General features: G+C 36.4%; 1 protein-coding gene across 1 annotated transcript; it reads left to right on the top strand.

Moving 5' to 3' along the window:
* Positions 1–1,565: 1,565 nt before the first annotated feature.
* LOC109214996 lies at positions 1,566–14,055 on the top strand (the record flags this gene model as incomplete). Its single annotated transcript, XM_019378992.1, is given in 3 exon segments — positions 1,566–1,607; positions 1,905–1,993; positions 13,450–14,055. Coding segments are annotated over 3 exon segments (737 nt in total), but the record flags the coding sequence as incomplete, so codon positions are not given.
* Between the last annotated feature and the right edge of the window lie 653 nt (positions 14,056–14,708).

Below are 14,708 nucleotides of genomic sequence, written 5' to 3'. Positions count from 1 at the left end.
GAAAATGAGACTAAAATCCCGTCCCTCAACTTTTTGTCCAGTGGTGTCGTAAATGCGATCTGGGTTCACAAATGCGAACCCCATAATTACGAGAAAATTATCGCAAAAGCGAAATTCTTCACATCCCTACCGTCGTCGCAAATGTGACGCTAGTTCGCAAATGCGAACTTTGAACCTTTGCAAAAGCGATCAAGATGATCGCAAATGCGCTCACTGCTGAACCTAGATCACCTTCGCAAATGCGAACATAGGGTTTGCAAATGCGAACCTAGCAGACTAAGCAAACATAGCAAATACGATCTCCCACCTCGCATTTGCGAGGCCTGCAGCACCTGTTCACACCAGCAACACTAAAACTCTCCCAAACACTCCGAAATGTGTACGAAACTCACCCGAGCTCTCGGATCTCCAAACTAAACATCAACACAAGTCTAAAAATATAACACGGACTTGCTCGTGCGATCAAATCATCAAAATAATATTTACTGGAACCATCAAAATATCGTTCCGGGGTTATTTTCAAAAAAGTCAAACCTCGGTCAACATTTTCAACTTAAGCTTTTAAAGTGAGAATCACTCATCCAAATTCATTCCGAATCATCTGAAAAATCAAATCCGACCATGCACGCAAGTTATAATATACAATATGAAGTTACTCAAGACCTCAAACCACTGAATGGAATCTTAAAGCTCAAAACAACCGATCGGATCGTTACAACATGTTAAAGATTGACATGCAAAAAGCGTATGACTTTGTAGAGCGGGTTTTCTTGGAGCAAGTTCTTACTAGCCTTAACTTCCCAGGGTTGTTTGTGCAGTGGATTATGATTGTGATCGAATATTTCAATAGGCTATTAAAAACTTTGCAAAAGGACCCTGATTTTAAGTTCCATCCTAAGTGTGCAAAGTTGAATATCATACAACTTGGGTTTGTCGTTAACCTTCTATTATTCTTTAGGGTGATGTTATCTCTGTAATGAAGTTGTTTGATTGCTTTCTTACTTTCTCTGCTTCTTCTGGTCTAATTGCAAATGCAGACAAAAGCTCTATCTATTTTGGGGGAGTAGACATGGATACTCAGTTACATATATTGGATAGATTGAAGTTTTCTGAGGGGAGCTTACCTTTTAGATATCTAGGAGTCCCTCTTAGTACCAAAAAGATCTCATTCATTCAATGCCAGCCTTTAATTGATAAGATGATGGGAAGGAACGCCCACTAGACATCCAATTTTCTGTCATATTCTGGAAGATTGCAACTCATGAAATCTGATTTGTATTCTATAAAAACCTTTTGGGCACAGGTGTTTATTCTGCCAAAAAAAAATGATCTAGAATATTGAGACTATCTAAAGAACCTTTCTATGGACTGGTGGGCATACAATAGCAAAAAAATCCTTGGTGGCCTGGGAGCAATTATGCTTATCAAAATCTGCTGGAGGACTAAATATGTTGCATGTATTGACATGGAACATGGCTGCACTTCTGTGGAATTTGTGCAGGAAGAAGGATAAGTTGTGGGTACAATGAGTCCATATTTACTATGGGAAAGGACATCCTACAGTCATGCCAAAGCAGGGCTCTTGGCTGCTTCAGAAGATCTTCAAGGTACGTAAAGAAATTCCTAGAGAAAGCTGGATATGATATATGCCAACTACAGAACATGGGTAGGTTTTAAACTAAAGTTAAGGAGAGACTACCAGAAAGTGCCATGGAAAATAGTAATCTGTAATCCCCGGGAACCTAAATGAATCTTCATTCTATTCCTTCAAGCACATGGAAGATTATACGCAAAGGATAGACTAAAGAGATGGTGCTTGATTGAAGACACGCAATATCCTCTCTGTGGCACATGCACATGATGAAAGCATTGACCATTTTTTTTTTAATGTGAGTTCTCTGCAGGTATCACTCTTCGCTTGGCAAGGCTATCAGAGAGGTTCCATGCAGTGGAGTGAAGAATTAGCATGGGTGGTGACTAATGTTAATGGCAAGTATGCAAAGAATGAATTGTTCAGATTGGTTATGTCCTGCAGCATTTATATTATCTGGCAAGAACGAAATATGAGAGCTTTTCAAGCTAAGTAACCAAGTCCTATACAGTGGTTTGTGAATATTTGGGTAACAAAAACAAATTAAATGATAATTTGCTCGAAATTAAACTTCCTAACTTACAATGTAAGTACCATCTGATTTTGATTATGATATACCATTATCAAATAAGTCTGATATTTTGTTAAGCAATCTTAAGTTACGATCCATGTCTATGGCACGTGTTGTCCACTTTGACTTAACAGATCTCACCAATTTATTTCTTGGGCTACATAATCATTGAGTTCAAAAGCGCGTGTATCATGTGAACCCGTGGCATGACTTATAAAGCTATTCACTTTCTCTCTCATTCCAATGTGCGATTAGTTTAAGCTGACGTGTGCACCCCTACTTCAGAAGCTTGCGCGTCTGAAAACCTGCCAGACTTGCTTGATCAGCCCCTCGTCGCCTCCCACCCCCCTCCGTCTTGGGTGTCACATTCAATCCCTCCCTCCCCTTTCCCTCGTTAGAGACTCAGCGTTCTCGCTGAGATTTTTGCCCCACTACCATACTAAGGGAACGTCAACACTGATACCATTTCTAGCTTGGTTTTGAAGGAAAACTTATTCCAAAAATATTATTAAATTAATAATAATTAGTTTAGAAGAATTGTTAAAAGGAAATAGAAATAAGGAAGGTACACAATATCAAAAACCACAAGAAAGGTTTGAAATTATAAAGTCAAATCTAAAGGTAGGTCGAAATTATCCCCGAAAAAAATTAGCTGAGGCCGCATCGAATGACGTGATCATATTTGGCTTCGCTGAAAAAAGCATTTTAAAGTAAACAAGCATGGGACAAGAATTATCATATGTGTGTTTCCATATGAAAAGATTCTTTATTTATAAAGCTGAAATTTCTCTTTAAATGAAATTTATGTAAAACAGTTTCTTTATAGTTCTAGCTATAGTTTCTTTGGGTGCTAATTGACTTCAATCAAATGTCTTTTTTTAACTAGTCTGAGCTCCTCATTAATCCCCTATGGAGTTTCAAATGTGGAGATAACGAAACATCCTCACGAATTCCTCAATTCCTCAAAAACTGTATTAATAGAAAACAGAAAGTTTCTCAGGTAGTACTATGAAAATAACTTAAATTGGAGCTCTATACTGCTTTCTTTTGCTCATATTAGCAAATGTTCAACTTTGGATTTTCGGTTCAGTCTCCTGGGGCTAAGTTTCCCTAGACAGTGGTTTGTGAATAATTAGGTAAACAAAATACAACTAAACTCATAATTTACTCGACATTAAAAACTTCCTGAACTTATAATTTAAATACCATCTGATGTTGATTATGATAAATAGAGAGGAACATTAAATTTTCAAGATCAAATAAGTATGTTGATATTTTGTTAGATACTCAGGAACAAATAAAATAGGTCTGTGATACTTTGTTAAGAAATCTTATGTCACGACCCAAGTTCATCGCATGTATTATTCCTTTTGGTCCAACATGGCTTACAGATTTATCTCTTGGGTTACATTATTATCGAACCCAAACATCTAAGTCTATTTCTTTTCCTCTAGATAAGAGTATTTTTGTTTCTTCCATTGTTTTGTTCTAGGACTTCAAGGTATGTGGTCTATCTTGTAGACCTTTGGATTTTTGTGTTATTTAGGCAAAGTCGTATCGGAAAACTATCTGGAAATTAATATCATGTGTAAAACTAAGTTTAAGCATAGACATACATGTTATATTGTAAAGCAATAAAAAAACCAAAATTTTGAACATAATAATCTCACATAAAAAATACGTCATAAAAAGAGTATATGAAGCGGAAAACATTATGCGGAAGCGTTAGCTTAAAACAATTTCTACCCCTTGCCCTAGCGTTACGTTACCACAGCCGTCAGTGATGGAATAGTCTAAAAGTGTCGATAACCCTAATGGGTGGAGGTTGTGACATAATTTGGTACGTCCATCAAGTAACCAGTTGAACGGACGAGATCTGCTCTCTTATTAAATATTAATGACGGGCTTACTTTATTGGGCCACATACACATAGAAAAAAAATTCTAACATTCTCCCACTTGGTCCAATAATCACATAATATTATATTTAATAATATATCCATTAGTTGCGCTTAAACAAATCTCTTTTATGTCCATCATACACACCATAATGTGACAAACTACTAAATGCGAGTTATGGCGGTTATACACAACTTTGTCTACATATTCCCTTCCACATACTACAACATTAGTAACTCGTCATACTAGATCCATAAGCTATAAAATATTTAACGTTATGGTCCACAATATATCTTATCCTGTAAAATCTCAAAACAATAATGTGTACACCCTTAGGAGAAATATGAAATTATTAATGTGCATCAGAAACATATAAATGAGCTCAAAGTGACAAAACAACATAAATACATCAATCATAAGTACAATCAAGACCCGTTATACGTCCATATTCTTTAAATGTCTTTGGTTGTAAAATTTCATTAATAGATCTACATTCACGAGATCTCCTTAGTTGACACTTTTGTTTCTGAATATTCTCTTTGACAACAAAGTACTTTATTTCATATGTTTGGTACCTTCAAAGTATTTGTCATTCTTAGAGAAGAACATTACTGCAGAATAACCATCATAAGTATCAGCTACTTGATAATGGCGTCGACAATCCCAAGTCGTGAAATAAAGTTTTGTAATCATAAAGCATGAATAGTGACTTGAAACATAATGTCACATATTCTACTTTCTTTATTGATAACATAATAACAGTTAGTTGAACATTATTCTACATATTGCTCCTTTACATAATAGGAACAATTACTTAAATGCGATTTTCCGTTCAACTGTCAAACTATTCAAAAAATCCGAATCCAGGTATCCGTTCAACTTTCATTATATCGGATCCTCATAAACATAAATATTTATCACTTGCTCCATTTATGTACCACAATGCCTTTTGTAGCTTTCAGTGATAAATTATTTGTGAATACTCATTTGTATGCAATCTCTTTAGATTTTTTTTTGAAATGTACTTTCTGGGACAATCCATCGATTACTGTGAACTATTATAAAATATTTCATTCATGTCACATAAGGATGTGTCTTTTATATCTTTCATTCTAAAATTCTTAGAGAGAAAAATTTCATACAAAATCACCATCCATCAGCAGCAAGTAATATATATCATCAACATATATGAATAAAATATATTTTACTCCCACTAATCCTTTGGTATATTCAATAATATAATAATTATCTTAAATTCAAAGGATAGTACAATGTCGTTAAACGTAAAAATACCATAGTCGTGAGGATAATTTAATTTATACAACTGACTTCTTTAGCTTATATACCATTAAATTTGATATTTTCTTTAATTTCGAAATCCTCTGATTGGTCCATATAAACTTCCTCCTCGAGGTCTCTATTAAGAAAGACAATTGTCACATCCATTTGGTGTAACACTAAGTCATAATGAGCCACCAAAGCCATAATAATTCTTAACGAGCCTTTCTTTGAGATCAGTGAAAGGATCTCGTTATAGTCAATTCCTCCTTTCTTAGTATAATCCTTGAAAATAAGTTTGGCTTTATATCATTCAATATTGCCATTTGAATCGTGTTTGGTGTTAAACACCCATTTACACCCGATGCTTTTAGAATTTAGGCAATTCGACGAGATCTCACACTTTGTTATATTCCATGAATTTTAACTCTTCCTTCGTGGCATCAATTTATTTGTCAGGCTCATTACTTTCTATGACTTAAGAAAATGAGACCACATCTTTATTAAGTCCAATGCCAAAATCTACTCTCTGAGATTTTCTTAATGGTATTTCTTATAGTTCATTTGTTTTAGATATTTGTGAGTTAGTTTCTTCATGAAGTATTTCTTCCAAATATTATTTGGTGTTGTTAAAATATTGTCACGATCCAATTTTACCAGTAGGCCACGATGGCGCTCAACGTCGTCGCTAGGCAAGCCAATAGTAAACTGACCATGTGATTGCTATTTTTAATAAGTTTCCAAGTGAGTAAATCCCATTTATTAAGAAATTAAGGAGTAGAAAATTTAATAAAATAAAATGAAGGCCACTAAGTGGGCAAATGTAGTGACATAGATACTCCGAAACCGTGAAGTCTACTAGTGAGTGTGCCAAGACCTGGTGTCACAAGTGTATGACAACTAGTAGAATATACAAAACTCTAACTACTGTCTGAAATAAAGTAGACAGAATACAAATACAAAATAAGAGACTCTAGGTGCTGCAAAACGGCTCAGGAAGCAGCTCACCACTAGGCCTCGGGGTAATGGGGGCGCGCGCCGGTATGACTGTCAGATGCACCTGCCTCAGATCCTTCACGATTAGTGCAGAAGTGTAGCATAAGGGCATAAACAACATGTACCCAGTAAGTATCTAGTCTAACCTCGAAGAAGTAGTGATGAGGGGTCGACATCGACACTTACTATGGGCTACCAATAAAATACAAGAATTCTAAATAAGCATGAGCGATGTAAATAATAATAATAATTCAATAACAAGCAGTGAGAACAAGTAATCCTTTCACAAATAATAGATTCCTAGTCAATTTCTGTCAATAGTAATTATATCCTCACAAGCCACAAAGTAATATCAAGTATAATTAGGCTCCGAGTATTATTAAGCACGATTTATGCCGAGGTCGTACGATCCGATCCAGAATAATGTGTACACTGCTGAGGGTCAAGCGGCACGAGCCATAGATGCATCTATTCCACTGCCGAGACGTTCGTCCCGCTCCACAAGAAGTGAGGATACTTTATGAACATCCAATTTTTAAATCTATTACAAGGCTAATTCACAAAGAAGCACAATATCTATTAACGGTCAAGTAACCCGCCAAAACTCAAGTAAGTGAAATCGGTCTTTTACAATTTCTTTATCAAGTTCCAATATAACTCAAGCACTTAATTAACAAGTAGGGTACAAACATTATAAGTATTTCATGCTTTGGGTCCTAAACTACCCGGACATAAGCATAATCAGTAGCTACACACGGATTATTGTCACCTCGTGCGTACGTAGCACCCACAATTAGAAGCAAATAGTAATATAAATCACCTATGGGGTAAATTCTCTCTTACAAGGTTAGACAAGAGACTAACCTTGTCTCAAAGCTCACTTTTCGGCCCACAAATACGTTCTAAAGCCTCAACTCGGGGTCGAACAATTCGAAACTAGTTAAATATTATATAAATTAATCAATACATCTATTAGAGTAATTACCGAACCCAAATTGGAAGATTCTTAAAACTTATCCCCGGGCCCACATACCCGGATTCCAGAAATTTTGGAAGATAAGTGTTAACCATTACCTCACGAACTCAGATATATAATTTTCTCCCAATTCCACAATCATTTTCATGGTTAAATCCCATTTTTATCAAAACCTAGGTTTTTCAACTAATCCTATAATTTTCACAATTTTACATGTTAAAATCTACCTATAATCTATGTATTTAACTTACATTAGATAGAAATTGCTTACCTCCAATATCTAGGTGAAAACCCCTCTTCAAGGAGCTCCAAAATCGCCCAAGAGATGAAAGAAATGAGCCAAAGTAGCCTAAGTCCCGTTTTAAGAAAGTCCACTGCCCAGCGATCCTTCTTCGCTATCGCGGAAGGAGTCTCGCGATCGTGAAGGCAAAGCTCCCCCAGGCCCAGGAAACCTTCATCGCGAACGAGAGGACAGTCTCGCGATCGCGAAGGCTTGTCCCTCCTGAGCATCGCGAACGCGACTACACCTTCGCGAACGTGAAGGGTAATGGGTGCCTCCCCTCCCAGGTCCCTTTCTTCTACGCGAGCGCGAGAGGGCTATTGCGAACGCGTAGGCCTAGGACCTCAAACCTTCGCTAAGGCGGCCGCCTGATTGCAAACACGAAGAACAAATCACCCCACTTCCCAAATCCTTCACGCGAACGCGGTTACTTCTCCGCGTTCGCGAAGAAGGAAACCAGAACAGAAAATTTGGTATTTTCAACTTAACTCCGGCCGGTTCGAAACACACCCGAGCCACTCGGGACCCCGTCCAAATGCACCAACAAGTTCATAAACACAATGCGGACCTGCTCGAACTCTCAAAACGCATAAAACAGTAATAAAACAAAGAATCGCACCCGAAAACCAAATTGAATCAAATTATGAACTTCAAGTTTCCAATTTGCTCTGAAACGGTCGAATCATACTTAGACTACTCGGAATGACATCAAATTTTGCATGCAAGTCTTAAATCACCATACGGAACTATTCCCAAACTCAAAATTCCAAACGGACCTCAATAACAGCGAAACCTACTCCAAACCAAATTTAAAGAACATATAAACCTTCAATGCGCCAACTTCAAACTTTATGCGCCGAAACGCTCTTGGGTTATCCAGAACTCGATCCGAACATAGGCCCAAGTCCTAAATCATGATAGAAACCTATTGGAACCTTCAAATCCCGATTCCAAGGTCGTTTACTAGAAATATTAACCCAAGTCAAACTTAACCCTTTAAAAGCAATATTAAGGAACTAAGTGTTCTGATTTCAACCCGAACCCTTCCAAATTCCGAACTAACTATCCGCACAAGTCATAAAACAGTTAAAGCACATACGAGGACTCTCATTTAGGGGAACAAGAATCTAAAAATAAAAATGACCGATCGGATCGTTACAAATATTCTTCAACAACTGAAATAATACTTGTTATTGGTGTGGAAGTAGACACATTCATGGATAATAGAACATTTACCCTTTATTCATTTACTTTTACACTTTATTGTTCAACAGTATTACTGACTTCACAATCCTTAATAAATCTAACTTTCTAGCTTGCCACTTCGGTGACTAACAAGCTATAAAACATAATACAGCCGAAGACTCCATGAATGGGCATTTTATATATGTGTATATTTTAATCATTCTAGTTCGGTCAATTTGGTGACTAATAAACTATATATAAGTATAATCACATATATAAAATAGATAATAAGTAGTTTTATGTATGTACAAATTATGAACATACTAATTTGACCACTTTGATGACTAACAATCTATATAACATAAATACATACATAAATTATTTTAAACATGTTGATATTTATTTTTTACACATTCTAGTTTGGCCACTTTAGTGGCTAACAAACTATATAGCTTTAAATATATACACTAGTTATTGCATAATTCCACTTTCAATTATTAGATAATATTATTTTTTCTCATAACGTGGGAACTGTGAAATTGTTAAAAATTTAGGCATTGCAAGTTTTCAAATAGAAACCGTTAGCCTAAAAATGGTTATAAGGCAAACAAAATTGAACAATTCTATTCTCAAGTTAAACATAATGAACCCAGTAAAACTGTTAATTTTTGTTGGATATTGGTTTGGGTCGCCCATATGGACTGACCCGACATGTTTTAAAGGAGATATGATTAAATGAAGTTACCTAGAGAAGGTTTAACTCTTAAAAATAAAACTATCGCACGTTGCAAAGTAAGTGGGAGCGTGGGATCAACGTGAGAGTAGTTTATCGGTAGTTAAGGGTGGCAAACGGGCGAGTCGAGTCGGATATGGTTCGGGTCGAAAACAGGTAATGAAAAAAATAGATACATTATCCGACCCGACGCATATTTAATATGAATAAAAAAGGGGTTAACCGGCGGATATTATGGTGAACCATATTATCCAAGACTTCTTGCATATGATCACTTTTAGAAGAATTGTTAGTCTCCCTAACTTGTGGAACCCCTAATTTGAGGCTTTACAAATCTAAAAGTTAGACCCATTGGTTATTCATTGGTTACCCATTGGTTATCCATTTTCTAAATAGATAATATGGTTCTTGTCCATATTTGATTCGTTTTTAAAAAGTTCATTATCCAACCCATTTTTAGTGGATTGTTTACCGTGAAAATGGTAATAACAATTAAATTTGTTGATGGGACTCTAAAAATACGTGATCTATTTTTATGCTAGTCGTGGAGCAGCTGATGCTGTGAGTGTGTAGTTTGAGGTTGAGACGCAAGCTAAAATAAAGCAGTAATCGAACCGAGAGATAGCCGTTCGGGGCCTCCAGCTAGTCGATTTGGGGTCTCGAGGTCGAGCCTCGAGCTCGGGCTCGAGCTATCGGGGGAAATCGGGGAAGGGCTAACAGATGCAATAATATTAAAGGAGGCTCTTTATAGCCAATGATAAGCAATAAGCAAGCAATAAATATGGAACAAGTATGAAAATAATAGGATAGAACAACAATGTCGAGAGAGTATCTTATAGAGAAAGAGAGAGAGTGATCATATATTTCATGTAGAGTCTTTGGAGCAACATCAGCTTCTGTCTTTTAAAATAATTAGAATCCCCTTTATATAGAAGGGGAGAAGTTTATACGGTAAGGCACACATTAGCTGTAAATGTGTGGAGATGGGACGGCTGAAATGACGCCTCGAGTAGGGCTCAGAATAGCTTGGCTATGCTTTGCCAGACTTAGCCGTGACAGACTTAGTCGTGTCTTGGGAACTCCTATTTCTGCTTTAGCCCCGATCAATATCCTCCCGAGGCCGGATGCCGATGGGCCCCGAGGGAGAAGACTCGAGCGCATCTTTGCTGCCTTGAGGCTTTGAGTCGATCTTCCGAAATGCTTAAAAGACGGGAAATTGGACCCTCCGATTTTGCCATATACATGGACAATATGAGTGGTTAACTGTTTTCTTTAACCATTTTGCCACCTCTATCGGTAGTTTTTTCTCTGACAACTTCCCTTCTCTATATAATCAAGAATCTCCTTCTTCCGAGATTCAAGACTATGTGCAATTCTCCCTACAAAGATAGAATACATTAAAAGAAAGAAGAAGACACCTAGTTTGTGAAAAGTATTTCGTTTCCAAGAGAGACGAAGTCGGACTTGAGCAATCGAGCAAAGCAGGTTCTGCAAGACTTCCGCTACTGTTAATAGGTACACAAATCGATGTCCCTGTTACTCGATTTTAATCAACAATGGTATCAAAGCCAGACGTTCGTTGTGCCTACTTTTTCTCTCTGTTGAATTTTGAAGTTAACAGTGTTTTGACATGAAAACCTAGTACAAATATAAACAGAATTTGGTGTGTTTCTTGTTAGAATATACTATAAGCCATGCGTATTGTTATAGTATTCTTTATGAACAATTTTTTATTTACTTGTTTAAATTCAATAAAGTTTCATTTTAAATAGATCATGTGTTGGTTTGTGTGTCCATTGCTTACATAGTAGATGATTTAGTGTATAGAGTTTAGCTTATACACGGAAGATTAAATCATCGGTTCTTGTAAGACATAAAAGTTAATGTTCGCAATCTAATGATGGAATTGGACAAATCATCGGAATGATTGTAGCACAAGATTAAATATAATTTATCTTGATTATGGGAATGGTTTAATTCCAACTTCTTGTGCTAGTACATTTTGTATGTATTGAACGGATCAAGTAGAGATAAGTATTTTATACTGACTTTATAAAATAATTTCTCTAGTCCATTTAATGTACTTATACTCTTAATCCTGATATAATTATTATTAGCTGTGTATGTCACTTGTTGTTTTGATTTATTAAAAGGCAAGATTCTTTCGCGAGTCAATAAGCCTGGTAATTGGATAACAATGATTTACATTGACGAAGTAATAATTAGTTGATGGAATCCATGTCTCGGTTTTGAGATTGATGATACTCCTTTATGAAAGCTTATAAGTTTTCATGTGTAAACCCGGCCGGTGGATTTTATATCCGACACATGAAATAAGTTAAGTCTAAAGGAAGTAATCAATAAATTAAATAGTCAGTAATTTAATTTGATTGATTAGTATCTGAATCTTAACATGGGGAGTTAAATAAGGTTTTATGGAAGAATTTCGAAATTGAACTAAGGAGTGCAATTACGAATTTTTAGTGGAATAATTCGTAGTTTATTATGATGGAAATTAATTTCAGAATTTCGAAATTAATATCATAATAGGAAGCCTTGTTAATTAAATTATGTGGTCCCTACTGTGCCTAAATAATAGGAAATAGTGGAAACTGTTACTTAGTGGGAAAGAAAACGTGGAAACCGTCCCTTAGTGGGAGAAGGAACCCTAACAGGTTTTGGAAACGATTTTGACCTAAAAAACGCAGCTATATATATATATATATATATATATATATATATATATATATATATATATATATATATATATATATATATATAGGGGCTGGACGTTTTATTTTGATCATTCTTACTGCGGTTTCTGAAAGAATTTTGCCCACCCAAAATTCTCTATTTTCGGTTATTGTTTGGGTAACACAGTAGAAGACTGTGGAAATCTGCTGGTGCGTTTTCAACTAAGGAACTGGAGAACGACATAGATTTGCTGTGTTTACGCTTCAAGAGGTAATCCGAAAATCTCCATATGTGCTAGTTGTTTAGATTACACGTGAATACGATACTGGGATTGCTTCCGCTGCTTATTATAATCCTTCAATTGGTATCAGAGCCTACTCACGTCTAATTAAATAATTAGGATAAACCATAAGGATTAATATCATGTTCTATATGTAAAGTTTTGAATTACATGCAAAGCTTGTTTTTCTGAAAACCTGCACTATTTTGGCGTGATTATCTGTTATGGGTTGTATTGATTATTCTGAAAACTTGATTTATCCTTTTAATATTGGTGAGGTTGAGTTAGAATAATCTGAAAGTTGAATTTTATCATGTAAAACGGAAAAACAAGTTTTGCCGAATTAGGCCAGAAAATCGGAGGTCAAAAAGTTGACGGACTCCGATTGACCTGAAACCTTGCAGGTCCATGCGAAACGGCCCAGTGAGCAATACTCATGGATTTTATGACCTAAGTCGTTTTTTGGGCTTTCGGGGTCGTTTAGATGGCGTTTTTGCTGTTTTTCTAAAATTCTGATTTTTTTTTGGTTTTTAATTCCGGTAATTGTGGGGATCAATTCCCTTGGTCCCCGGGGTTAAAAATCGGTGATATAATGTTTTTACACATTGACGTAGGTCTTTTTCCATATCGGATAAAAATATTATGAATAATCACTGTGTTATACTAGTCATTGATTATTTCTATTTACTCTCCATCTGAGTATGCATGTTGGTTCAATGGGACTAATATATGTTTAATGTTGATATTTACTTGGCTTAAATTAACAGTTTACTCTCCATCTGAGTATGACCTGTTTGAGTTTATGGAGTGAAAATCTGTCATTATATATGTACATTGCAAGAATAGCTTCTTTCCCATCGAAATTTATTGTTCAAGGTGCATAGATTGTATATATATAGTGTGTTTTGAATTTTAATGTTCATAATACAAACTGATTTGATCTATTTAAATATTTAATATCTCCCAGATTGACAATAACTGCTTTCAATCCCCTTACTGCCATTCTTACTCAAAACAAACTTGAGGGTCCAAATTATGTTGATTGGAAACGAAATTTGGATATTGTTCTAATTGTTGAAGAGTACAAATTTGTGCTCGATGAGGTGTGTCCAGAAAAACCTGGAGATGATGCCACAAATGATGAACAAAAGGCTTACCAGAAATGGATTAAGGCTGATGAGATGGCGCGGTGTTACATTTTGGCATCCATGTCGAATGTTCTGCAACATCAGCATCAGTCGATGGAGTCTGCTTATGACATTCTGGAAAATCTCAAAGAAATGTTCGGAGATCAGAATCGTGCGGCTAAGCAGACTGCCATGAAAGCCCTTCTGAATACCAAAATGGTTGAAGGTTCATCGGTCAGGGACCATGTTCTGAAGATGATGAGTCTTCTGAATGAACTGGAGGTCCTTGGAGCTAACATTGATAAGGACACGCAGGTTGAAATGATCCTGCAGACTTTGCCTGACAGTTTTCAGCAGTTTCGCCTGAATTATAACATGAACAAAATGGATTTGTCCCTTGCGAAATTGCTGAATGAGCTGCAGTCGGCAGAGACTATTATCAAGTCTCAAGCTCCTCCCGTGGCATTGAATTTTGAGGCAGGTTTGTCACGACCCTAGTTCACCAACCGTGAACATGTCATGACGGCACCTGGTCCCCATGACCAGGTAAGCCTAACATTTGCGGAAATATATTAATTGCGGAAAAATAAAGAATATCAAATCAAATATCTAAAAGAAACTGTACTGAATGCCGCTTGGCAAGTACAACTCATTATCACAAGTCTAAAACAATTTCCAAAACCCGAAAACTCACGGGCAACACAGGCTACAGAAGTGTATAGTGAAGGTTCCAAACTCCAGAATTTCTAACAACCGAAAGAAGGAAAAACTAAGTACTAAAGATAGAATAAGAGGGAGACTCGTCGGTCTGCGGACGCAGCAGATCTACCTCGAAGTCTCCGTAGTCCTCCTGCCTCACTGATAGGGCGCCTGAGTAGAGGTACCTGGATGATCTGCACATGAAAAACATGCGCAGGAAGGGCATGAGTACACCAAAACGGTACTCAGTAAGTGCCAAGCCTAACCTCGGTTGGGTAGTGACGAGGAAGGTCAGGGCCATACTGAGACAAAATATAGTAACAACAATAATTAACAGTATGATAATCTGACAGAAATAATAAATACAGCAGTGATATAAGACAGATTAAGCAAGGCAATA

Source organism: Nicotiana attenuata, unplaced genomic scaffold (assembly GCF_001879085.1).
Source record: "Nicotiana attenuata strain UT unplaced genomic scaffold, NIATTr2, whole genome shotgun sequence".
NCBI classification, from domain to species: domain Eukaryota; kingdom Viridiplantae; phylum Streptophyta; class Magnoliopsida; order Solanales; family Solanaceae; genus Nicotiana; species Nicotiana attenuata.
The sequence above is the reverse complement of the archived record's forward strand: the minus strand, read 5'-3'. Positions and strand labels throughout refer to the sequence as shown.